The 25,960-nt window shown below is 30.4% G+C and overlaps 2 protein-coding genes across 2 annotated transcripts in view; one reads left to right on the top strand and one right to left on the bottom strand.

Annotated features, from left to right (window-relative positions):
• Positions 1-1,372: 1,372 nt before the first annotated feature.
• Positions 1,373-18,353, bottom strand: LOC129961728 (uncharacterized). Its single transcript, XM_056075280.1, has 5 exons — positions 18,072-18,353; positions 9,673-9,973; positions 6,172-6,406; positions 3,854-5,036; positions 1,373-1,653 (listed from the first exon to the last, which is right to left on the bottom strand). Exons 1-5 carry the CDS (start codon positions 18,156-18,158, stop codon positions 1,591-1,593), a joined length of 1,869 nt encoding a protein of 622 aa, XP_055931255.1. The 5' UTR covers positions 18,159-18,353; the 3' UTR covers positions 1,373-1,590.
• A 7,124-nt stretch (positions 18,354-25,477) lies between these two features.
• Positions 25,478-25,960, top strand: part of LOC129961714 (galectin-4-like) — a 66,185-nt gene continuing 65,702 nt past the window's right edge. Inside the window, exon 1 of the mRNA XM_056075260.1 lies at positions 25,478-25,659. Within this exon, the coding sequence (XP_055931235.1) occupies positions 25,594-25,659 (66 nt within the window). The 5' untranslated portion in view covers positions 25,478-25,593. The remainder of the gene's footprint in view (positions 25,660-25,960) is intronic.

Raw genomic sequence — 25,960 nt, 5'->3', positions numbered from 1 at the left:
TTTAAAAGTAAAAGTGTACCTTTAAAAAGCAATATGAAAATATTTTTTGAAATTTTTTTTGTGTGTGTCATTTTTATATGCAGACTTCTTAGTGTAGAAACAGTATTCATAACACTGCAAGAAATCTGTTTAGATTATTGAAGCCATGTAACAAATTAAAACTCCAGATTAAGTATTTTAAAACTGAGTATTGATTTAGGTCTGTTTGAAAATAGAAGCTCTCTATTATATGTGCTTCTCTGAATTATCCTTTTCTTGGATGATGCATTTTAAGAGTACATTTCCTTCAAATTAGACAAATGATAGTGATGTAGTTTGAAAGGTTGAGTGATACATGAACTGGAATTGTGCCATTTTTCATTATATCCATTTCATAACTCTATGTTCCCTAGCTGTAAAATTATACAGTAAGTGCAATAAATAGTATTCCGTTGTCTTAATTATGTCTGATATTTTTATACAATACATGCATATCATCACATCATCTCTACTAATAATAAAGGGAAATGTGTGCGTGACAAGACAGTTTGATTTAGAGTTACCAAATTAGGCGCAAGGAAAATATACACTTTGAAACAATTTTTTAAATTTTTAATTAAATTGAATGTGATCTCGGCTCTTTTTTTTTTTTTTTTGTGATAATTACCAAAAGGCTGGGGTTTTTTTTCACCACTTAAAATTTAAAAAAATTATCATGCAAAATTTTCCTGAATGTTCGCATTATTTTTAAATAGATTATGTACATATGTGAAAGTAAAAATTCCTTTAGGTCTCTTAGGAAGCTTTAAAATATAGGTATAGTTTTGCTTTAATTCCTAAAAATTAATATCACTTTTTGCTATTATACTTTTATAATAATAATTATTATATTATTAGAATGTGAAAACGATTCATTTTTCAGAGAGCGAAGACGTACTCGTCATGGGACCTCAAAGGGTTAATTGCAAGGCATTTATAAACAATAGTTATTTAATATGAATCTGCTGTGTGATTTTCGGGGTTATTAATAATTGACACCTGCTTAACGTATGACAGACGGAAACTGTAAATACCTGAAAAACTACAATTTTAATAACAAGATTTCATAGCAGTCGTTGCGTTCGTAAATTATCGCGTTTGTATGCATGCAAAAAATAGATGGCTTACTCGTGAACGTTGGTTCAAAATATGACTTCAAATACTTAATCTATGCACCTAATTTTGCCAATTTAACAATATTATTATAATATATCCTTTTAATTTTTGTTCTATCCATCTGTTCGCCAAATTCCATCTAAATAAACCTTTACATAATAATAATAATTGAAGAATAAATTAGTTCCGAAATTTTTATGCATGCTTTGAATTGTTCATATAATAATTATTCAGAGTGTGTACAAATCATTCTATATTTACTCAGTTTAGAACATTGTATGTATGCATTCTTATAAATTAGTATCATTCTTACATAACTTGCGAAGATGAAAGACGTGTTGAATCACCAACGATACGACTCATAAAATGATAAAAGGGAATCATTATCCAATAATTCCTTATATATTGTTCGTCGAAAAAGCATCCATTTTGAATTCTCCCATCTCATTGAATGAATCAAGTCATATCGATATACTCGCCTTCTTGCTGATCTGAAGAATGCCCCGTTGATGGGGCTCTCTGAAAAAAAAAGTTGAAAAAAAATTAGTTCTTTTGGAGGACGGATGAAGAAGAGAATAAATATGAATTTTGCACACAAACCAAGCAATTCTTCCTTTTTCCGCTTCATATACGTAGTGCAGAAAATTTTCCTTCTTACTAGTTATATATTGGATATAATTTATGATAACCGCAGAGATCTGTCTCCACCCTGCCAAGGCATTCGGAGTAATATAAATTACAGAGACGTCGCGACGGAGGTATCCAACATCGGGTTTGGTTTGGTTTAGTTTAGTTATATTAACGTCCCGTTTGAAGCAACACTAGGGCTATTTTGGGACGGACCTCGTCATTTTGAACCGTGGTCAGATGGCGAGGACGACACCTGAGCTGGCACCCCCCTCTCCACACCACACCACACCAACGGGAGGACGTTTGGTCAGGACGGATTTATCGTGCAACAGACCCTCTTACACGACGGTTCTTCGGTGGAATCGAGTCTTGAGCCTGAAACTCTCCGGTTCCAAAACCGAGACCTTACCACCAGGCCACCGCGGCCCATCTAACATCGGGATTTGTGTTCGACTCACAATAAACCCCACTGCGAGCGTTTTATGCATCCATTTCTCATACAGAGATACCATGGATCCACGAATCAAATTCACATGTATTCCCCTCCACAGTGGGAATGTAACTTGCTATATATATAACTAATTTTACTTTTGCATTTAAAGATGGTAAAAATAGTCCTCGCAGAACTTTATCGTATACTCTTTATAAATGAATGACTACAATTGCAGTTATTTTTAAATTTTGGTTTCAAGGAAAAGGCGTCTAAAATACATATTCTGGTAGTTAAATATTAACCGTAGTTTAGCGGTTAATTGTCAAAGACTTCAAGCTTGTTTCAGTTTAAAATGCTAGATTCATGCCGAAGATCAAAGTTCCCTAACTATTGCTCTCTAGTGGCATGCAGTTAATACACAAGTACCGGTTTTCTATAATTTAAATTTATTATACTAGAAAGCATTCAAGTCTCACATGTGGTTCGTAATTTTATGCAAAGTTGGGGGGGGCGGATAACACTTTTTTTAGATAGTATACGAGAAAGACCACTTCCTTTGCCCTCCTCCCAATTACTTTAAATATATAGATGCCTGCGATGACCTGAGTTAATACACAAGTACCGGTGTATATATATTTTTTGAATGTTTCACAATAAGATGCATCGGGCTGATTTATTAATACAAGGCCGGACATTTTTATTCTTCGGTGCTGAGATTTTTCTGTGAAGGTCGTGAAAAGGAATAAATCTGAAAGTAAGTACCGGTAATCTTCAATTTTAGAATTTTAAACATAAAATTTCTTTAACTTATATGATGAGTCTCAGAGACCTGATTATATGTCATATATATATATATATATATATATATATATATATATATATATATATATATATATATATATATATATATATATATATATATATAATTTAATTTATAGAATTAGAATGTATTCAGAAAGATTTCCATTTAATTTATTAGTTTCATTTTGATCTTAAATTTTAAAAGTTGTCTACAGAGCCTAACTGAAATAACTGCGGAAAGTTATTGACGGCTCTGTTCAAAAGAACAGCAACTTAATCTTTTTAAAGCTAAATACATTTTTAAGAATGACAGTAATCTTTTCTTGATGTGAATTCATCAGAAGTCTTTGAGGCGAAATATGGCTACTCCCTATATGTTACATAATATAAGCAACAAAAATTGCAAACTATTTATTAAACTTTAAAATACTATCAGAATTTCTAATTGTGGCTCCTTTGATTTAAGCGATTGATATTCTCGAGCAGAACATAAGATTTAGATTGTGTTCGGCTTTTGTAGATTTAAGATTTATTTTTATAAAGAATCAGTGACGTGACGAGAGCAGGTGGCGTCTTAAGTGTAATATAATTCTTTGACACTCTTTTTATCGGCATTGGTTCAATAAGTATAAAGAACGCTCAAGGTGTGACATTTTTTCACCTCCTCAAGACATTTAACTTTAATAGGTTACAATTTTAAAAGTCAAACCATTAATTATATTATATAGGGCCCTTCTCTAAAACTTGCGCTTGGGAAATGTGCACTCATCTTTGCCATTCTATTGCTACGCCACTGCGACGAATTTTTATAATTCTTCTAATACTATATAAAATAAGTCTATAAAATCTACTGACCTTTTCATTTTTGTTCCTAACTTGAAGATACTTAGTATATTTATCTATTTCATACACAATTTTTCCACCTTCAGAAACACCTCTGCGATGATGTTGATATCCCCGACGGTCTCCCATCTTCATGTTTTTCAACAGATCTTCGAGAGGCACGTGATTCTGTTGCTTTGGTTCATTTTGGGATTTCCGCTGATTGTCAGTACTGACTTGAACATCAAATGGCCTGAATGGTAAATCAGTATTTTCCAATTTCGTATCTGTAAGATCTGACTCCGAAACGGCACGTTTTATAGTAGAGGCATTATTCGGTTGATGCATCGGTGAAGGTGCTTTCTCTAATGTTGGACTGGCGTGGTGACTTTTGCTTTTAGATTTCCCTACTATTTTCCGAATAAAACTGGGACGTTTAGGAGCCAATGGAGCAGGGGTTGAGGGTTCTTCAGCTTGCTTCAAAGCTTCACTGACACTTTCACACAACTTCTGAAGACGCAAAGCGGTCGGTGGCAGATTATTCGAGTCCTGGAGATTTTGCTTTCTCGCAGGTGCGATCTGGTCATTCGGACCCAAATTTTGTGAAACAATGTTTTCATTTGCACTCTCTTTCATTTTGTGTCCTGCACGTTCTGGCAACTTTGGTGGCACAAAGGGTGCATGTGGAACATACACGTCATCGTCGTCATCAACTTTCTCGTACACGGTGTAAGATCTGCTATCTTTAATCATTTCTAAGTCTTCATAAATATGATCGAAAGAGCCCGAGGATGAATCATCTGATTCTCCGTCAGAGCCCTGATGGGTTCCTTTCTCAGAGTTTTCGAACTGTTCGAGCATTAATGAGCTGGTGCTGGCATTCAGAAATGCATCTGGAATATTTGATAACTTTTTTGAAACATCAGCTACTTTTCCATATACATCAGAAGCTGCAGCATTATCTTCTGCTCTGTCTTGTGAATTAACATCTGATTTGGTTTTCTGTATGGTAGCGTAATTGGCGGTTGGTTCTACAGGAATTAATAAGTTCGTTCTCTCTACTTTTGTATCACCCTGTGGTACCGTTTCTGAATTATTTGTTTCTTTTGCTTTCGGTTCATCCTTCGCAATATTAGGTAATATAGATTTCAGCCAGTCAACTGTTTTTACGGCTGTGTTGCTGTAGAATTGTAAAACTCTTGTATCTTTGTTGGAGCTGAAATTAAAAAAAAAAATTGTGTCAGAAACTCATATTTATTTTTAAATTATAAGGTTTATAAGTTTGTCTAATGTGCAATAAATAGTATAAGAATTTGGAGAAAGGTATCCTTTTAAGTTTTAGAAAGTATAACTTACAGGTTTTTAAATATTCTGAAATCAAAAATTGATTTTTTTTTTTTTTTTTCCTATTTTCCATTGTCAGATGCAATGGTCTGATCTTGAACATTTTTAATACGATCTTTTTCTAATATAGGTTGTTTTTTTTTTTGTGTTGGGATTAATGAATTAAAAATATTTTTTTAAAACTTCAGTGAAATGATTTAAATTAAATGCCAATGTTGTCAATTTTGTTTTATGTAGTTACTTTTTTAAAATTTTAGTTGTTAAATTTCACTGTTGTGCATAACGTTTTTACATGTAATGATTTTACACAAAAATTTTTGATTCGAATTTTTTTAAAGGGTTTAATTTATATAACATCATAGTCGTCACATAACAAACTCAATCGCGAATGTTGTATAACAATTAATTGCACATTGTTTAAAACTTTACATCCTACAATATATGGAATAAGTTTTAAAATTTAAAATGGTTTATTTCAAATGTATTATTATTACTTAATTGCATTTCAATGTCACATGCTGAATTTTCTGAATTTTTTTAACAAATACAGACAAGAAAAATTTGACATCTGTTCACTCTTACACCAAGCCGACAAATATTCTACGAACACATAACTTGCTACGTCTCGTTCCTTATTATTGTTTTGCTTTAAAATTATGCTCTCAGATATTTTTACATTCTTCTTAAAATTATGGTTTATGTTTCGAAATAAGCAACTGCAAGAAAAACAATGAAGGAAAACATCCCGCAAATATTTAGAGAATGAAGGTAAATAATTCAGGGAAGAAGGCAGGTTGGCCAAATACTAATTTGCGACTCTCCTATGAATTATCTAAAATTTATATTTGAAATTTAAGTATTCCAATGATCAACGATATATAATTATGATATCAATATTGTAATGAAAAGGATGGTAAATAATTAAATATCTTCATGAATTAAGTCATTATTCAGTCAACTCTTGAAATAAGGGCGATACTTCATGGAACAAAAAAGAATATCTTTACCTGCTGCACACTGTGAGACTGAACACACCTGAAGGAGAATCTTCATCCTCCACCCTTCTGACTATTCTGACATCCAGAACGTCGGTTAATCTCCACCTCATCTGCGTACCTTGCCAGTGGGGATGAATGATACTGAGAGTCATTTCGGACGTTTTGACTAATCGTCCGTACACACCAAGGAGACCGGAAGAGAAGCTCTTTTCGTCGTCTATCAAGGATACCTCGTGATAATAATCTGCAAGATACAGAATAAATATTTTAAGACTACAAAATAATGGTTGTATTCGTTTATTCAATGATCAAGATAATCAGTTCAATTCTATCCGCACAAAATGTTATGATCTCTCCATAATGTTGTTTGGTATTTGATGCCATGCGATATCGGGACGATATCGTTTCAACATTGTTGGCCATTTTGTGATAATAAAGAACTTTTTGGCTTTAGAACGTAGATTGACCTTCCGGAAAAAGAGCATTCCGCCATGAAGAGGGCTGTCCGATTTATATAAACTTGTTCACCATGTTTTGCCATTTTTATAAGAAATTACAAGGATCACGTGACAGGAACAGTTTGAAATGTTTACATTTTTTATGTTCAAATATTGTAAATTGAAAAATCTAAATAATTTTTTTTAAGGTGATGATTCTTGGGAAAAAATATACGATAGGTCAAAATTTAAAATTTATCTACATTTTACAATAATTTTAAGAGTGAGAAATTGGTGAGCAATATAAATGAAACTAAGAATCAATAAAGCAAAAATACAACGAAACAAAATTGAGTTAAACCATTTTACAACAACACATTTAGAGGCAAAAGAATCTGGTGCATAATTATAAAAGAAATACAGTGATAGAAAATGGCAAATATCAAAATACAAAGTAAAATTGAAATACAAAATAAAATTCCATGCTGATAATAAACAGAAGCTTTCAAAGTTTTCCAATTGAAATTTTTAAAAGCTCGTCATGATTGTTTTACGATTTATCATGTAGCAACAATCGCAATGGTACATTTTGGCTAGAAATGGCCAAAAGTTAAAAAATCTTTGTATTATTCTTCTTAAAGTATTCGTCAAAGATCTTACATTAATAGTCTTTTTTGCAATTATTCTTCGCCATATGGCATGCGGTTAATAATACACAAGAATTTGGTTTCTTTACTATTTACTAAACACACAACGATCATCTGTAGGACTCAGAAAATAAAAATCTGAGTACTCGTGGTATTCACAGCTTTGCAAATATCTACAATTTTTATGCTGAGGATGGGAAAGTGCATAACTTTAGGAGAGAATGTGCGAGAAAATTTCGGGGAAACCCCACACCCTTATTATACTTTCTAAAAGGGCCATCTAGTTTTGAATTAAAATTTAATTAAAAAATTCTCTTAATTTCGAAAACATAATAGTGTATGAGAACACACTAATGGCATCAAGAAGCAAGTAAAAAATTTCGACTACCGATTCCTCTTGAAAAATACGAAAGTTAAATATAAGTGTATAAAAACTAAAAATGTGCTATTCAAATCCATTTTTCTGATCCAGGAAAAAGAAAGGTGAAGTGGAGATAAAGAAAAGTGAAAGAAAGAGATTAAAAAATAATTTTTCAAACCTATGCTGGATTTCCCAATATCTGAAAATAGTAGACAAATCAAATCCAGAACACACATTTGTTTTCGTTAAACATTTTAGAAAAAGGTAACAAGTTGAATGATTCTAAATTAAGTTATTATTAGATTGCTGTGCATTGATTTGGAGTTGGTTCCATTTTTTCTCGGTAAAATACATATTTACATTAATGATCCCGAAATCTATAAAATGGTTAATGATAACACAATTTTTAACTACTTCCAATTAATAATATCTTCTAATAATAAAGATAAAGGCCCGTGTATATCTATGTTTGTGTGTGTTGGTGTTCTACAGTCTAGAACGTCTGACCTAGAGCCACAAAATTTTAAAAATATATGCTTTGAAGTGAAAAAATATGCACCTTCAAGTAATTTATTTCCAAAATTTTAATAATTAAAAATTCTGTAGAAATTAGAGATTCTTTCATGATAAAATATAATATCAACCAGCAGGAGTGTTCTCCATAAAACTTTCTCGCATATTCTGAAATAATTTTCTCGGAAAACACCTTGCTTGGCATTGGCGTGTAATGGTTAGAAATATTAACCTTTGGCATGAATTTAGCATTTTTACTGCATGTATCGTGTGACCTTGGCGAAAATTTTGGCGATTAATCTTTGGCATGCGTTTAATGGTATCGGAAAATCGAATTTGTGTTTTAGTCACGTTTCTTCCAACTGATTGGAACAAAAAGTTGACACCAAGCTTCTCGTGTATTGAAAAAATTACATACCAAATTTGATATACTAAAGTCCTTCCAATTTTGACTTATCGCGTTAACATGTTTCTGAAAGTACAGACAGACAGAGGGTCAACCTCCTACTGGATTTGGCTCAAAATTTGATTGCCTATTCTACCAATGCTAAATATGTGGACAGAATTTTATTTATCTAGCTCTCTCTGTTTTGAGTTATCGTATTAACATATATTCGAAAGCAGGGAAGCAAACTTCATTTCGATGAATTTTGCATAAAATTTTATAGAAATCTACAAATTCGGTGTAAAGACCGTATATCAAATTTCATCTGTCTAACTCAAATCGTTTTTTACTTCTCTTTGTCTCAGACAGATGGACAGACATTTTTCCAAAATGTTTGTATCGAACGCAGGATGGTCTAAAACGCGAAGATTTGTCAAAATATAGACTTCGAATTTTTTTGATAATTAATACATATAAGAGACTATATGTAGAGACTATATAAGAGACTACATATAAGAGACTATATCTATACTACATATAAGAAAAGTAAAAAAAATGTTTGCATCATTAAAATTTTTTTAAAAAATCATATTTAGAATAGCATCAATATTTAGCATATAATATTTTCCTGTTTTTTTGTTTTAATTTAATAAATTTATGTGTATTTTGCAGCAATATATTTCATTGTTGGAGTGAAACTCAAATCGTTTTCATTGTCGCTACTGCTTCATTCCGCATCATTTTTCCTCTGATGATGATCAAGATAGGAAAATTTGATTTTTTTTTCATATTTAGTTTATTTCTATTTAAGATGTACTTTTAATAAAATTTTGTTGTATTTCCGATTGAGATTTAATTTTAGGGCCAAGCAATGACAAAATGTTTCAAAGTGAATCCAATTTTTAAACATTGCTACTTTTTCTTGAGATATACTTGGATGTTTAAAGATATAGACAGAACATTGGAGAAATGCATAGCACAACTAACAAAACAGCATGAAACTTCTAAAATAGTATGAGTTACCTGTCTATGAAAATATGTTTAAAAATATTTTGCTGAGCTAAATAAAAAAACTACACAAGATATTTAATCAAAACTTTTAGCAATTATTATCATCGACAAACCAATTGGTCGCCAAAGTCCGCTATTAGCAAATAAAATACTAACCATGATTCGTAGACATTGTAGGCCAAAGACCTTCCCTAAGAGTATGCATCCATTCTTGAGTCAGTTGTTCCGTGGCTGCAGCCAAATAAAGTAGCAGGGTGCTGCCTGAAGCCACGCCCCAGCACTGCAGAGGCCTGGATCCAGACCTGCATCGGAAGAGTCTGAGTCCATCTCGGGAAGCCTTCACTTGTTTCATGGGCTCGTCGTCCTGCGCCTTGCGACACAACTGCAGAATGAGATGAGGTTCGCCCCTTGACTGGGGTAAGAAGATAATGGCTCGCACCCATAACCGGCGCCATGCCTTAGTTGGAGAAAAAGTAGGAAATGAGTAACTGTAGAAAATGAAAGAATCAAAAGGGAGACGATTGGATAGTTTTAAATTCGCTAAGATGCAAATCAATTTTTATTTCCAATTCTCCCCAGTTTAAATTAACCCTTTGTACTCAGAAAAGTAATTCGATTTATAATTATTCACCTAATACAAAGATTTGTTTATTGCTCTGAAAAATAAATATACATAATTGTTTTTAGTTGAATTTCTTTGAAAAATTAATCTACATTATTTTTACCATTCTGTAAGCGTTTTTTAACAATCAAAATTAAAAAAAAATGTCAAAATGATACACCTTCTTGTTTAGTGAGTGAGATGCTACATCCGGGTGAAAAAGGTTAATAAAGAATTCGAATTCAACAGCAATGAATCATTTTGGATTTGAAAAATTCTACAGGTTTTGAATAAGAGGTTGAAGATTTATACAAAGTTTTTTCACTCCTTCAAAAGTGAAGCATATTTAATCAACGGAAAAATTCCACTTAAATTCCTTAAAAAGAATGTATTCTCTTTCCTCTTTTATAAAAATTCTGGACCTTGAGCGAAATCGTGAGCACCATGAGTTCTTAGAATTTTAGTTTAATAGTCAAGAACATGAGAATTGTATGCTTCGTAACATGGTGAGAAAAATCGAATATGCATTTTCTCGACCGATTGAAATTTCATGCAAAAATATAATTTAGGTAGCAACATCACATAATAAATTACAATATTCTTAATAGTTGCATTTTTAAGATCGTATTTACATGCAAGCGAATGTTCAAATCAACAAAGGAACAAATTACTGTCCAATTTAATTCAAAATTTCATATGGATGTATACTTTTAAAAAAACTTTATACCAGAATTTATCCATCTAATTCTTTATATTTTGTAATTATCTGTTCCCTTGCACGGATAGACAGAAAGACTTCTTGAGAATGAATTTCGTTCAAAATTTGAAAGAAATCTCAGATTTTTTTTTTATGAAATCACATGAATTTCAAGAAAATATTTTTTGAACTTAGAGAAGTATGAAACGGTGGAGATGAGTCAGTGTCAACTTCGAACTTTTAGACAATTACAATATTTTATCTTTGTATGTATGAAAAAGTAAAAATAAAAATATGTTAAATGGATTTTATTTGTTAAGATAATCGTCTGAATAACAATAGTTTATTATAATAGAATATGTTCATCTTATTCTATCGAAACAAATTTAATATCTTAATTCTTAACTAATATTAATTAATGCTCAAGTGTTTGAATTGTGCAAATTTCTTTTAAATTAGAAAGAATTGTATTTTAACAAATGCTTCTGAAAAAATAATAAATTCTACCGAAGTTCTGGAATCAACATGAAAATCAAGTGCAGAAAAATGCTTGCATTTTTTTATCACTTATTTCTTTCGCGTTTCAACTTTTTTAAGTAATATTCTTTTTTTTTCCCTTTGTTTCAAAACACATCCCTTCTTTAATTTTTATTTTTCTTGTATAGAAAGTCTACAAAAAGAAAGTATTTTAGTCGTAAAAAAAAAAATATAGAATTTTGAAATTTTAACGAATTTCCATATTTTAAAATTACCCGAGTACGAAAAATATATTTTTGGAAATGATGTTTGACTGTCTTTCTTTGAGTCCTAATTTATTTTAATTGTGTATTGGATAAAATTAGGTATTTACTCTTTATCCATAATTTCTAGATTTCTATCAAGTTTTTAGCGAAATTCATTCAAATAAGCTTGTTTGCCCAAGTAAACACGATAATTCAAATTATGAAAAGCTAAATAAATAAGATTTCATATACAGTTTTAACATTTAAAATATATTTTTCGGTATCAATTTTTTGAACGAAATCTGTCTATGGGTTGAGTTTCTGTCAGACTATACATTAGCAACAATACAAGAGCAATAATTCAAAAAACACGACTTTCATAAATGAAATTCGGTGTGTGATCTGAAGTGTGGTTCTATTTCAAATTTTAATCTCAGTCATTGGGAGGAAAAAAAATTCTTTCAAAATGCATATCAGTTTTCTACACTTTGCCACCTCGCATGAAATTGTGGAAATCAAATGTTGAAATCAGAACCTAAAATAAAATTAAAATAAAAATCAGAACCTAAAATAAAACCTAAAGTAATTGTGAAGATCACAACTTTGCATTTATCAAAATTTTTATGCGAGAATGAAGGGTGAGATGACACCTACTTTTTGTAGTTGTCATGTTCACCTGTAATTGGACAGCCCTAGGATGTAAATTTTCAGAAAATGGGTTTTGTTTAAAATTTGCTGAAATTGTAGAATTATTTCGTAAATTTCTTAATTAAAATTGTTTTTGAGTGATTTTGTACATAGACATACATAGTTCTCAAAAGATTTTTTTCTCAAATTCGGGGTTGGGAGAGAGGGTGGCGTCGAAATCTCAAATTCGTATTTTTTTGACTATTATAATATTAATTATGCTGTATGATAGGGCTGCAAAAAAGTTTAAAATATCAAAAGAGCGAATAAATTAGTGACAGTATTAGAATGTATTAAAAAATCTAGAAAATTAATTAAATTCTGTCTCTGAAATAAGAAAATCATTAATTTGAGTCCCATTAAATAGAGAGTTTAGTGCATTTTGATCAGATCCCAGACATTCTTGCTGATAAAGAGCAAATCAAGAAATCTTCTAGATGTAGGGAAACTTTTTTATATAACTGGAATTTAATTGCTATAAATTAGCACCTCTTTAACCCTTTAAAGGGCCATTTTTTTCTAGTCATATTATGTTAAAATATTTTTAGACTTGAAATTAGAATAAGAAAAGGGATTCATTTAGCTTATTAGATAAATTTAATTTGATTAATTACTTAGTTTGGTTAATTAATAATTAAGTAACAAATCAAGACACATTATTTTGTCTGAGATAAAGAACTGAAGCATCTAAGTTTCTGACTTACTAAAAAAATGTGTCAGAACTGATGTCAACCTACATAATTTCATACAAAGATTGATAAATTTGGGGGGAAGCATACTTCCCACGGCCCTTGAAAGGGTTAAAGTGTAAACTTACACAGGAGAAAAAAATGTTGATGATAAGAAAAAGTATTTGTAGTGAAAGTATTAAAGAAGGGTTTCGATAACATTTGTGCAAAAACAAATAAACAAAATTTTCAGTCAGAAAACTTTAAAAATAAATGATTGCACTATATCTCTAGAAAAAAGAACCATTTGACGAAGACAGAAGGTAATAAGAAGGTAAATAAAAAAATTGAAGACGAATCGAATCTAAAATATCATAGTATGATAATATTGAAAGTTTAATTCGTCTATCTTTAGGTTATTTTCAAGGATTTACTCTTGACTATAGAAACATTAGTATGTATACAAAATCGTAATTGTAACGGGGGAAAACCCAAATCTGTCAGTGGATTGTACAATCAAAAATATTATTAGCTCATTAAAGAATAACGACACTTTATTCTTTACTGAAAACTAGGGAACAAAGCATAACTGAAATGTACACAAAACAACACGTAGTAAATAGCATTACGGGAGCAACAAATCGGTAATAAACAACCGCAGCAGCACCAAACTCCAGAAAAAGCTCGCAGAAAATCAGTACGCCTAAAAGAGAGATTTTGCTCACTTTCTGTCGTCTCTCGCCTCCACTGGTACCCTGTTACTCGATCACTGATTCCTTTTATATCTCTCGTGAAAGAGTATCGAATATGTTCAAGCAAACATTAACACAAACGAATTCTAATCCTAATGAAGCTATCGCTAAAATTCTCGAATATTCTGAATCCTTCGTTTTTTCCACCTAATTCCTGCCACCTCTAATTTTCCACCTAATTCCTGCCAAGGCCTCTGGGGTCACAGACCCAGCATCCATTCAATATCCGTTAGAGATATTTGTAAAGACTCTCTTCTTTGCTAGGAAAGCAACTGCTCCGAGAAGTAATAGTACAAATTCGCAACAATATTTAAAATTATCTCACTGCGCAAGAATATTTATCTAGTAACTAAAACAATAAAAAATAATGTTGTAAAATATATTTAAAATATTTTTTGAAGTACATCAAAATCAGAGAAAAAATGAATAGAAATAAAATCCATATTATGGTTCTATAAAGCTCATTTTTTACAACAAAAATTAAAAGTGATGAAATTTTTGCACACTAACATGCTCTGAAGATATTGAAGAACTGCGACGTATTTCGACTAATCTTTAATTTAAAATATTATTACAATCTTTAAAAAGTCTTATTTTAATAAGCACCTACTACTTAACTTTGTTCCAAAGTGATAGTTCTGTATTTAATTTCTACCTTGTGGTAGCATTTTTTTACACGTTTTTCACCATGCAGTCGGATTTGTCAGAAAATGTCAAGCCCACAAACATTGTCATGTTTAAAAAATAAAAGGCTTTAAAGAAAATAATTTTATATATTAATAAATATTTTCAAAATACTGAAAGAATGATAAATCGATAACTGTTATCTTAAATAACAGAAAGGCAATTATTATTTCAGTATCAAAATACAATACAAATTCTCAGTTTCAATATGGTTTTCTTGAGATAGTCAATTTTCATCAAGCTTTATTAAATCAAAATTCCAACATCTTTTTTTTTTCTCCCCATTATATTTTTCCATATTTTCGTGTTTCAAATTTGTTTTATAATTTTAATGAGTTGTAAAAATGAAAATTCTACTAAGCAATATCTTTAAGAAATCTTAGTGTATTTCCACATTACATGTATCATTACATCTGACAATCCATTTTCACGCTTTCTTTAAAAGCTTACTTATTGAAGTTAAATTTTATTTCTGTTACTGTTGTTACTGTTTGTTACTGATTTATTGCATAAAATGTATTTAAAAAATTCATATTTAAAGCATATTTTAACATGATCAATATGAAAAATCCTTTCAAAGCTTTCTTCAAGACAGACCATTGGATCCAAAATTATCTTACGCTTTCTTTAAAAGCTTACTTATTGAAGTTAAATTTTATTTCTGTTACTGTTGTTACTGTTTGTTACTGATTTATTGCATAAAATGTATTTAAAAAATTCATATTTAAAGCATATTTTAACATGATCAATATGAAAAATCCTTTCAAAGCTTTCTTCAAGACAGACCATTGGATCCAAAATTATCAATCTAATCTGGCTCACAGCTACTTTGGAAGCATTGCTCGCTAAGAGAATGTTTTGTAAAATTTCATTTAGATTTTTTAATTAAAAATCACTCAAAATGTTTACTTATTTATCAGTAATTTCAAGTATAGTGATGTACAAAAAATCATTGAAAAAATAAGTTCTTCAGTTAGACAACTTGAAATTCCAAACAATTCTTTTCTATAATTTTAAAAATGTTTTTAAATGTATTATATAATAATACTTTTCATTGTTTTGTTACTAGATTTATATTACTCACGTTTTTATACTCTTTTTGTTATACATTTATTTTTTTTAGCCTACGTTATCGCTGCTACGTAGTAAAGAGTAAAATTTAAAAATGAAACAAAGATAGGTGAATTAAATTTGAAATAAGTTCATATCACACTATTTCGGACAAGAGGTTCGAATCTTTTTTATAATATTTAGACTAAATTTTCGGTATCACCCTTTTTTTGTTTGTTTGTTTTTTTCTGATCATTTAAATTTAAATCAAATTTAAATTTAAATTATTATTTTAACTTAAAATTATAATATTATTACTTTAACTTGTTATTCTGACATTTATAAATTGCTTTCAAGAATTTAAACCTTTGAAAGTGTGTACAAAATGATCAGAATTAAATTTATGATACTTAGTTCTTAGATTTGGTTCATTATATTTTGGTTGGTACGTTGATGCAGTTATAACAAAGCTTGATAAGCAAAATATTGCTGAAATCCAATTTTGGTCATTAAAATTCGAGAATAATTACCGCAAAAATATTGAATAGTCATTACCAAAAACAAGATTATGGCAAAATCTTTTTTGGATCTTTTTAATTTATTCCTCAGTACAAAAAAAAAATCTATTATTAAATTTTATGTAAATTTGTAATATTTTTTGAGAATTATTTATTTTTTTCACAATGTATTATAGAAATTCTGTTTTCATGAGTTTTATAAAAAAAAATTATAAATGTAAAAATTATAATATGATGATTATCTAATGTCGCCTTTGGAAAAAATTTAAGGATTTTTTTTTGTATTGATTTAAAAACAGTTAATAGCGGTACACTATAAAAATAACAGCCGTGTCGTTTCATTTGATTTCACCTTATTAGGAATGATACATAAGCGTTTAACCCTTACAATCAAAATAGGCATGTTATGACTATTCTGATTATATATTGTGAACATCATTAAGAGAATTGAGACAATTAGCGCCTTAAAAAGATAGTTTTTCTTTTTCGTCTACAAAGTATATAAAGAGAAAGCATTGCAATCATCAATAAATTCAAACTTGAGTTTTTTGTGTCTATCTTGGAATAGACATCTTTGGAATTGTGTCTATCTTCTTATAAACACAATAACTCAAGAAAGCTTTGAGCTAGATGGTTGGAATTTGGTATTGTGTCTCTATTCCAAATTTGTATATTTATGTCAGTTTTTGTACGCAATTCATTCAAAGAAAATCTGTTTTTCTGGCTTTCCGAATATGAGTGCACAAGATAACGACAAGACGACGATATCTAGATGAATAGAATTTGGTAAACAGATTTAATTAGTATATAAAATTCATATTGATATTTAATTTATAGATTGTTCCATAAAATGTAGATTTGTATACAAAATGATTGATTGGTATGTAAAATGTTGGTTTATATTGATTTAAATCAACAGATTTATATTGGAGATAGATTTATATATATTTTTAAATAAGTAAATTTATATTGAAATAGAATAGATTGGTATATAAAATGTAGATTTATATACCAAAATTGGTACCAAGTCCATCAAGGGGTTGACCGTTTGTTGCTCTGTACTTTTGCAAGAATATAAACGCGTTAATTCAAAAACGCAATGTCTTGAATAAATGAAATTTGGTATGTGATATTGTAGTTCTATGTACATTTTGATATTAATCAGTCTCAGAAATACTCATTCGGTTTTTCTGCTTATTGTGCATTAATTGCATTCCAGCGATTGATATACGAAAATAATTTAGTACACATCACATCTATAATTAAAATAGCACTTTTATAAACTCTTTCATAACTATTGTTCGCTAATGGTATATTGTTAACTATATTAAACAGTATACGAGAAAGATTCGAGGAGACCACACGCCCTGATTGCATTTAAATCTCATAAAATAGGAAGCATTTCAAGGACTAAAGAAAATTATGGTATATATGTTTAAAAGGTTGTAAAGTAACATCATAATTATTAGAAACCCTTATGGTAAAAAAAAAAAAAAAAAAAAAAAAAAAAAAAAAAAAATGCAATTTTTTGCCATTTCTTTCAAAACGCGTTTATTTATTTTCCAAATTTTGTCTGCATATATCATCATTTTTTATTGCTATCTCATGAAATCTTAAGTTGCAATATTTAAAAGCAATATGCGTCTATTTTTAATTATTTCTGCTCATTAATAGATTTTTAGAGGTATTTCAAAATTCAAATTACATGATATTCAATCTTTTTGTTTTTAGTTTAAGTATATAAAAGTGAAAATAAATTCACTGTTATTATTGAACCTATGCTCACACATTATCTTAATTTTTAAAGAATTTTAATTAAAATTATTTTTTTTTCTGAATATATCGTTTTGGAATTATGAATATGAAAATTATCGTGTCACAGAATATCTTCAATTTTCTATTAAAAAAAACTTTCAGAAATAAATATTTTTATGATGTTTGACAATGAAAAAAATCTCCCTATATCTATAAATCCTACATTTCATATCAGATATATTTTCTCGCAGAAACATCTTCATTATTTTCAATTCAAATTTTGAAGATTTTCGTTTTTGAGAAAGTTCTTAGTATACTTAAAAGTATAAAAGTTTACATATAACTGATATCTGGAGACAATTAATATCGTTCTTTTGTCATATGAATTATTTTTCAATATGAAGAATATCGTGTCTTTTACCTTGTGGAGTATTCTTTCTGGACTATCTGGAGGAGGTTTGATGTCCAAATACCCTTCTCTGAGAAGACGATACCTTGTTTCCTCCATTCCGGACAGAGTAAATGGACTTTCGACACCGCGGGAGGCGCGGACTGCTCACCATTCGAATGATAAGACCAAAAGAATTATCTTGCATTCTGTTCGAAACAATGGGGGATGATGCAATTACAAGTGACGTTTCTCCTTTGATTACGAATAGATCGACTAATTCTGATATCGCAGAGTGGAGACTGATAGGTCAATGAAAGTCAGTTTCACGGTTTCCCCACAGATTCAACTGTAATGAAAGATATTTAAATCGAAAATAAAAATTTGTTAAGCTTTTTTTTTTAATTTATATCCATTTTTTACTTTCAAATATATTGTAAGGCATACTAGGTCCATAAATTATTTACTTGATACATATTTGTTATAAATAAAACAGAATAAGTCAGAGGGGGCGACTTTTATATAAGAATTCAAAAAAATTTATATGAATACAATCTAACAGGGGCACCATTCATTGCTCAGAGAGTAGCAAGTCTAGTTTGGTTTTCATCATGCCCTGTACTCAAACCTAATCAATATGGGAAAAAATAGTATTCATAATAAAAATAATATTCTTCATTCTTCATGATCAATCATGAAAAAAAAAGATAGAATAAAACAGTAATAACGCTTCTAAAACAGTAATAACAGGATATTGTGTGCTCAAAGAACAGTAATAAAGATAGTATAAAACAGTAACAGTATAAGTAATAGCAACAATGAAAACAATTTGAGTTTTACTTCAACAATTAAATATATAACTAGCAGTACCCATACATCGTTGCCAGCGGCATAACATTCAAGAGAAAAAAATTGTTTTTAAACTTAAGTCTGATTCATTCTGTCTCTGTAATTCAATTGCAGCGCGATTTAAAGAGAGACGGTTACTTCGCTCAGCAGAAGACACACCTTCCCTACATGTGGACATTCATTCTCTCATATTCGCTCACCGAACGTTTCTTTCCTCTATATTTTCATTGTCGAGCAAGAAACAAAGCGTTTAGGAATTAAATATGTTCCAGCCAAGGTTGGATTACCTTTTTTTTTTTTTTTTTTTGGACATCATCGGTTTTGAATTGCTGTTTAAAACCAGACGTAAACAAAGAAATGTATCACATATGCATACCACAGCTCTTGCTATTTGCGCATGAGCAGTTTAAGGTTTTCGCGGATAAGTGCAAAGCACAGATACTACTATTTTTACGCATGCGTGAATCGTAGTAGGAAAATAATTAAAATCGCAATTCAAAAACTTCGTTTTTTATTTTGATATGACTACAATATACTAAAACATTTCCCAATAAATTCCCTACAAAATGATACAAATATCTTCAATATTAGTTAAGTATTTCTCGAGTTTTTCTCTTTCAAACATACAGACGCTTTCAAGAGACTTCATTTTATACTATGTATAGACGTTGGAAAATACGTTTAAAGTATTTTTTTTATTTAATTAAAAATGGAAAAATTCCAGATAAAAATATTTGCTATCACTAAAACGATTTATTTTTATTTTAATAATACGCTACTTTAATATTGTCAGAAATTACCACGAAAAAGTACCAAAATGTCACCTGCTTTTTAATTAAAAATTCAAAAACTTGCCCTAATTGTTTATTACCACCTTCCAAAGAATATTTGTACCAAATCTGGTAGCTGGTTGAATGATTCGCTATGTAGAGTACAGATATACAGACACACATTCACTTTTATTGTTAATTTAGATTGTTGAAGCAGAAAATTAGAACGCCATGACACATTAACTTGTTATCTCAAACGGCTGCCAGCATTTAAGTTTATTGAACCACGCTTTAAAGTGAATTGTTCTACAGTTTGGCACACACTTCACATTTGAAAAAAAATCTCTGGAAATCATTGAAACATTTAAACGAATGGCATTAGAAGAAGACATTCATTTCAAATTTTTCACAGGATTTAAATTCCACATTTAATTAGTTTATGAATTAAATTTCCAGTAATATAATACGAATGTTAACTTTATTATAAATGAGGTATACAAAATATAATGTAACAGTTACAAAATACGAACTCAATATTTTGTTGAAACCCCGCTTATAAGCCCGCCCTGAGTCCGAAAACACATTTGTGGAATTATGTCTGTCTGTCTGTCTAAGAACATGATAACTTAAAAACCTTTTGAATCTTTACACCGAATTTGTAGATTTCTATTAAAATTTGGAAGAAATTCATTTTCAGGAAGTCTGTATGTCCAAATTCAAGAGAATACAATAAATATAAAAGGTAATAAAAGAGAAAATAAAATTTTACTTTCAATTTTAGAATTTAATGTGTAAAATCAAAATCACATTTTGAATGTAACGATTGACGGTTAACCCATGAATGAGTTAACCGTCTTTCGGTTTGTATATTCGCATACATGTGAACACGATAATTGAAATATTTGACGAAACAGATAAATGAAATTTTATCTAAGATCTAAACTTTAGTTCTCTATTGAATTTTTATTTGAAACGACCAAAACAAAAGCACGTCAAAATTTTTTGTACTACACTAAGAATCATAAAACGTTTATGCGAGAGATTTTGAAAATAACAGTCTGAGAATTCGCGGCGTTCACGGCATTATTTAAGATCGACAAATTTTATACAAAATTTTCTATTTTTCTTTGAACCGCTTAACTTAAAATAAGGTTTTAAATTAGAGAACCCGATTTTCCAAATATCATTTTCGGGGGCTTTTAATATTGAGGAGGGGCAAACGGGAGAAAAGAATCTGGGGATCAAAAATTATATTAAAAAAATTATAATACTTCAAATATTTAGGAGTGTTTGTTGACTTTATATGGATACTAATTATAGCATATACCTATTGATAATGAAAATTAAAACTATACAAAGGAATTACGATACTGAATTGCCATTAAAGAGTAAATTGTAATAAAATAATTGTTGACATTTGAAAATATTTTTTAATATTTAGTTTTGTTAATGATTTTTTTAAAAAAAAATCCTTACGTATGAGCATATTTGTATTTTTAAGCTGGAAAAATATCAGGTACATCTTGTTAGACTTAAAACGAGAGGTAAGATAAATCATTTATCTCCGGAAAATAGAATTAAATATAATTTTAAAAAACCATTCTCTTTAAATAGCAAAAAAAAAAAAAATTAATTGTAATTTTCTGAATTACATTTCAGAAATTTGTCCACGTATTTATTTTTGATGAGGTACTTCTAACAAAACCAGATGTTTTCCCATCGGGTAAGTATCAAGAATAAAAAAATAGCTAAAAAGAGGTGGGGAAAGGGAAGGCAAACCTTTGTGGGAAAAAGAAAATGGCATTAGTTGGCTTGCAGCCAATCCAGAGCTGCTAAAATTTTAGCTCCGTCATTGTTAAGGAGGGTAAAACCGATCTTTTGCCATCCAATATGCCAATTAACAAGAGAGAAAATTTCGATGGTTGGATGTACTATTCGGTATGCAACTCCTTCTTATGCTCCTCTTACAAGTTATTTCGATTTCTTTATGCTTTCTTCGTATTTATTTATTTATTTTCACTTTCATTCTTTACCAAGCTGCCAGAGTCTAAAAAGAGAATAAAAACGAAAAAAGAATTTTTAAAATTAATTTCAATAAGTGTTGCAACTCTACAGTTCTAATCGATAAACCGCCATTGGAAAAAAACTACTGCTGCCGCCTTCCTCCACTGCATGTTTGTTAAATTTTTATTTCCTTTATGATTCCTACTTTATTGGAAAATTATTTTTCTGCAATTTCTTTTTCAAATTAAATACAGCTAATCGTATTATTTTTTTCAGTCGGTCTAATAAAGATGATGTATTCTTGAAAAATAATATTTAACGGAGCTATATTGACGAAAAGTATTGTTCACAACAAATTAAATGTGCTACATCAAGAAAATGTACTGTAAATTGTGCATATATTTTCTATAAGAATGAAAATAAAAACAAGATCGATATCTTTTTGTTTGTAACTGCTACCAGTCATTTTAATTTGTTGTATAGTAAAGAACTGCGACAGAAGTCTCAGCATTTCCACAGCAAATCTTAAAATTCTAACACTTTAAGTTTGTTTTTCTTTCTTATTTTTCATATTTTTAATTATAATTTTTACGATGCCACTTCTGTCTGTGACCTTTGTTAGGGGGAAGGGGTTAATTTCTCCAATCACTTGATAATGTTCACTTTGGCGTCAAAAGACTTCAAATTCGAAACAATTTTCCCAGAACAATCTGCCTATTATATATCTCCCCATCTTTTGAATTCTATTTTAGTTAAAAAATCAAAAATATTGAAGTTTGTTTCGTATATATGAATAGACCTGTACTAAATCCATTGACAATCAACCATCTTTCGCGTTAGTTCGGTATGAGAGTTTTAATTTGTTGGGAGAAGTACCGCCTCACATGCCATCCTCATTATCTAATCACCATTGAAAAATACGAGATCCGTTTCCCGTTTTCCTTCTTATAGTATATGAATAGGACTGCGTCAATATCATTTTATAAATAAACAATTCTTCCAAATTAGGGTGGCCATATTCGAAATGTATTTGAATTTCAGTGGAAAATTCCCTCCAAAACTTTAGTGTTTTTTTTTTTCAAATTTATTTAATTTTACATTACTTGTGAAAAAAAAAATATTCTGAGATGTTTCATTCAAACTAGGGACATTCTCTCGGTATAATATACAGAAATATAGCCTCCGTTACTTTACCTTAGAACAATACTAATGGTAATACTGTGAGATGGTAATACTGTGGTATTATTTAATCCCATGTGATGACTAGTTCTATTTATTTATATCTTTTAGCACACCATATAAATTTCCTCCAAAAATATCCTGTATTAAGTTTTATAAAATTTTGTAGCGCAAAAAATATTTTAAATGAATTTTGAAAATCCTTTTTGAAATGCTATTACAATAACGGATAACCGCACTTGTTCCTTTCTAAATTTTTAGGGCATTCTATTTAGTAAACCTCAAATAGTTTTCCATTTGTTTTGTTAGGGCAGACAATAATCCTTGCCCTTTTCTTGATGCATTAGGTCACAAAGAATAGGTTTGTTACCGACGGAAGCAGCCACTATGCGATAAAAGAATTGTCAGTCACAGTGAAAGTGAAAAAAATGCAATGATTTTATTTTGTAAGTAAGATTTAAAATAAATAGTATTATTTTACTATTTCAATTATTAATTACAGCTAATTTTTCAAAAAAAATCAGTTTCCCTACTATAAGGCAATTTATTATTATACTTTAAACCATGCGATAATGCTCAAAGAAAAATAAAATTTCAAATATTAAATAATTTCCTAAATTTCCTTTAATGGGTTGGCAACTCTTGCGTTAAGCTTCTCTAGTTTCTTAACGTTTGTTGTAAGACTTTACGGAAAGAAATACTTTTGCACTGAGTAGTTACACCTCTATTCTTCGAAAAAACAAAAAAGAATTTTTCTTCCGTGGAACATAAATAGAACGTTGCTGCCTTCTGCCAATTGTGGGCACTTTGTTTCTTTCTTTTTTCTTTCGCTTCCAAAATGAGTCCCAACCACTCATTTTTTAAAAGACCAAAATAGAATGTTGAGCCGAGATTGAGAGCTCACAGGTGGGGAATTTTTCCAGAAGCCTGAGCAGACGATGTTTTTTACGGCATTTGCTTCTTTTTCAGATACACTTTGATCTTAGCCAAAAGGCCGAGAAGCGATGCTTCTTTTTCAGAAAAATAAAATGGCAAACTTTTTATTTGAGCGCGTGCGATGCATTAAGACTTCAGGTGACAGAAGTTGAAAACTGGTTGTTGAAGTTCTTTAAGTTCAGTAATCTTAGGATGTGGAATTCTACTGTTAGATAAAAAGGAAAACAAATCATCTGCCTTACCTGAAGAGTTAAGAACATCTTTTTTGAAAATCATAAAGGATGGTTTATTTAAATATTAATTGGAGGTCAGATGGCAAAGACCATTATTCAAATTTGAAATGCACACCAATGTGGGAATATTTATACTTAGAAATATTAAGATTGCACTAGTTTTTCATATACAAGTCTGATTTTTGCTAATATTTGGATTTGAATCCTCAATCATGAATTTATGAATTTTGCAATATTGCTACCAAACCACGAAAGAAACAAAATATTTTAGGAAAAAAAAAAAAAAAAAAAAAAACAAGAAACTTAGAAGTTAAATGTTGATTTATAATCTGCTTTCCAATGGGACAATAACGCTACATGAAATCCTCTAAAATGTTTAATGCGAATTGAATTTTAGAAAATTTGCTAACTCTCCCCTCACCCTTTAGTAGTCTGCTCCTAGCTTAATAGGGAGATAAGTGAACGGGAAGAAGAAGAGGAAGGTCAGTGATTGACCACTTTATAGCTAGGGGCCAATTGCCTCGAAGAGGTTGTCAGTTTGGTGAGTCGGTCAGTATTACGGATGTGTGGTGTATAGCTTATAAGTCAGTTAGCAACTACGCTGCACGAGCAATTGCTTTTGTATCGTGGTTATGTTACTAGGCTGCAAACCACAAGGTCCCAGGTTCTATCCTCGCTCATCACAATTCGCCACAGATGAACTATGCTAAAGATAACAGTCGGCCACAACAGCATCCTGCCTATACTGCTAAGTTCATTGGTGGAGGTCTGGTCGGCTGGACACAAGAAGAAGTAGAGGGACAAATATAGTTAGTAGAAGAAATAAATACAATATATAAAAAAAGCGCTGGAAACTTCGAATTTAACAATAAAAATGACAGTAAAAGATAGTTTATATTTGATCTTCAGAAGTTTCGCTATGATGTTAAGATATGAATACAATTCGTAACAAATGATACATATCGGTATTTATCGTTCATAATGAAATTTTCGTTTTGGACGATACATAAAATTTGCTTTTGTCCAACTTTAATCAACATGATAGTTTTTAAGATTATTTTTTACAAAAATTTTCCTATTCCTGACTACATTAAGCTCATGCTTTTAGATATACCTCAGAGATGGTAAGAATAATTTTGGATTAAAATATTAGCCAAAGATTAAATTATCGAAATAATCCACAATGATAGCAATCTTCAACTCTCTTCAGCACACGTGGCAGACTTGGTGTGCCAGGAGCCAATTATTTGAACAACCAGGCATAAGGGAAGCCACTTCTACCCACCGACACCTACTATTTCTGATTCTTAATAACAATTTATTTCCTTTTATTTCTTCATCCGACCAATGGGATCTTTTCCAATCCAGAGCGAAGAAACAGGGAAACATCTCTCTTCGCTTGTCATCCGGGACAGCGAACCTGGAAGAATCCCTTTTTTTAGCTTCCTCGCTTGGCATCCATCGGCACGCAAAGAATACGGAGGGAATTGTTTGGTGAGGGCGCTACAGAAATCCAAGGGGTCAGTGCCCCCCCTAGTGTAATTTTGCAAAGGGGACATTCGTCAGTCCGGCAAACCGATCGCCATGAGTGTTGTGACCAGACTTCTGAAGCAGGCCGAGTCCGAGCCAGGGCTTCATTACAGAAACCCGGTAAGTTGACTTATTTTATTAGTTTCCTGTTCTTTTGCTAAAAATCGTTGAAAAGTCAACATCATTTTTTTAGCATCGGACAGGTTGATAAATTTCCATTAGAGTGACAGATGTACTTGTTGGTTAATGGTTTTGATTCAAGGTTGTGAATCGAGGTGATAAAATATGTGACATGCCGGTCATGCCTTCATTTGTTTAAACGACGAGTTTGTGAATTTCTTCGATCTTACAAGATAACTATTTTGTCTCTTCTTAAATGCAGCCATATGAGAAGTAAAGCAAATGAATGAAATATTTGAAA

This window comes from Argiope bruennichi, chromosome 1 (genome assembly GCF_947563725.1).
Source record: "Argiope bruennichi chromosome 1, qqArgBrue1.1, whole genome shotgun sequence".
In the NCBI taxonomy this organism is placed as follows: domain Eukaryota; kingdom Metazoa; phylum Arthropoda; class Arachnida; order Araneae; family Araneidae; genus Argiope; species Argiope bruennichi.
The sequence above is the reverse complement of the archived record's forward strand: the minus strand, read 5'-3'. Positions and strand labels throughout refer to the sequence as shown.

Bases quoted from the DNA above. Each gene is read 5' to 3' on its own strand.
- LOC129961728 (XM_056075280.1), bottom strand. From the start codon at position 18,158: ATGGAGGAAACAAGGTATCGTCTTCTCAGAGAAGGGTATTTGGACATC. The intron at 9,974-18,071 runs GTAAAAGACACG...TCTCCAACTAAG, and splicing joins CAGAAAGAATACTCCACAAG to GCATGGCGCCGGTTATGGGT. The intron at 5,037-6,171 runs GTAAAGATATTC...TTTTAATTTCAG, and splicing joins AGTCTCACAGTGTGCAGCAG to CTCCAACAAAGATACAAGAG.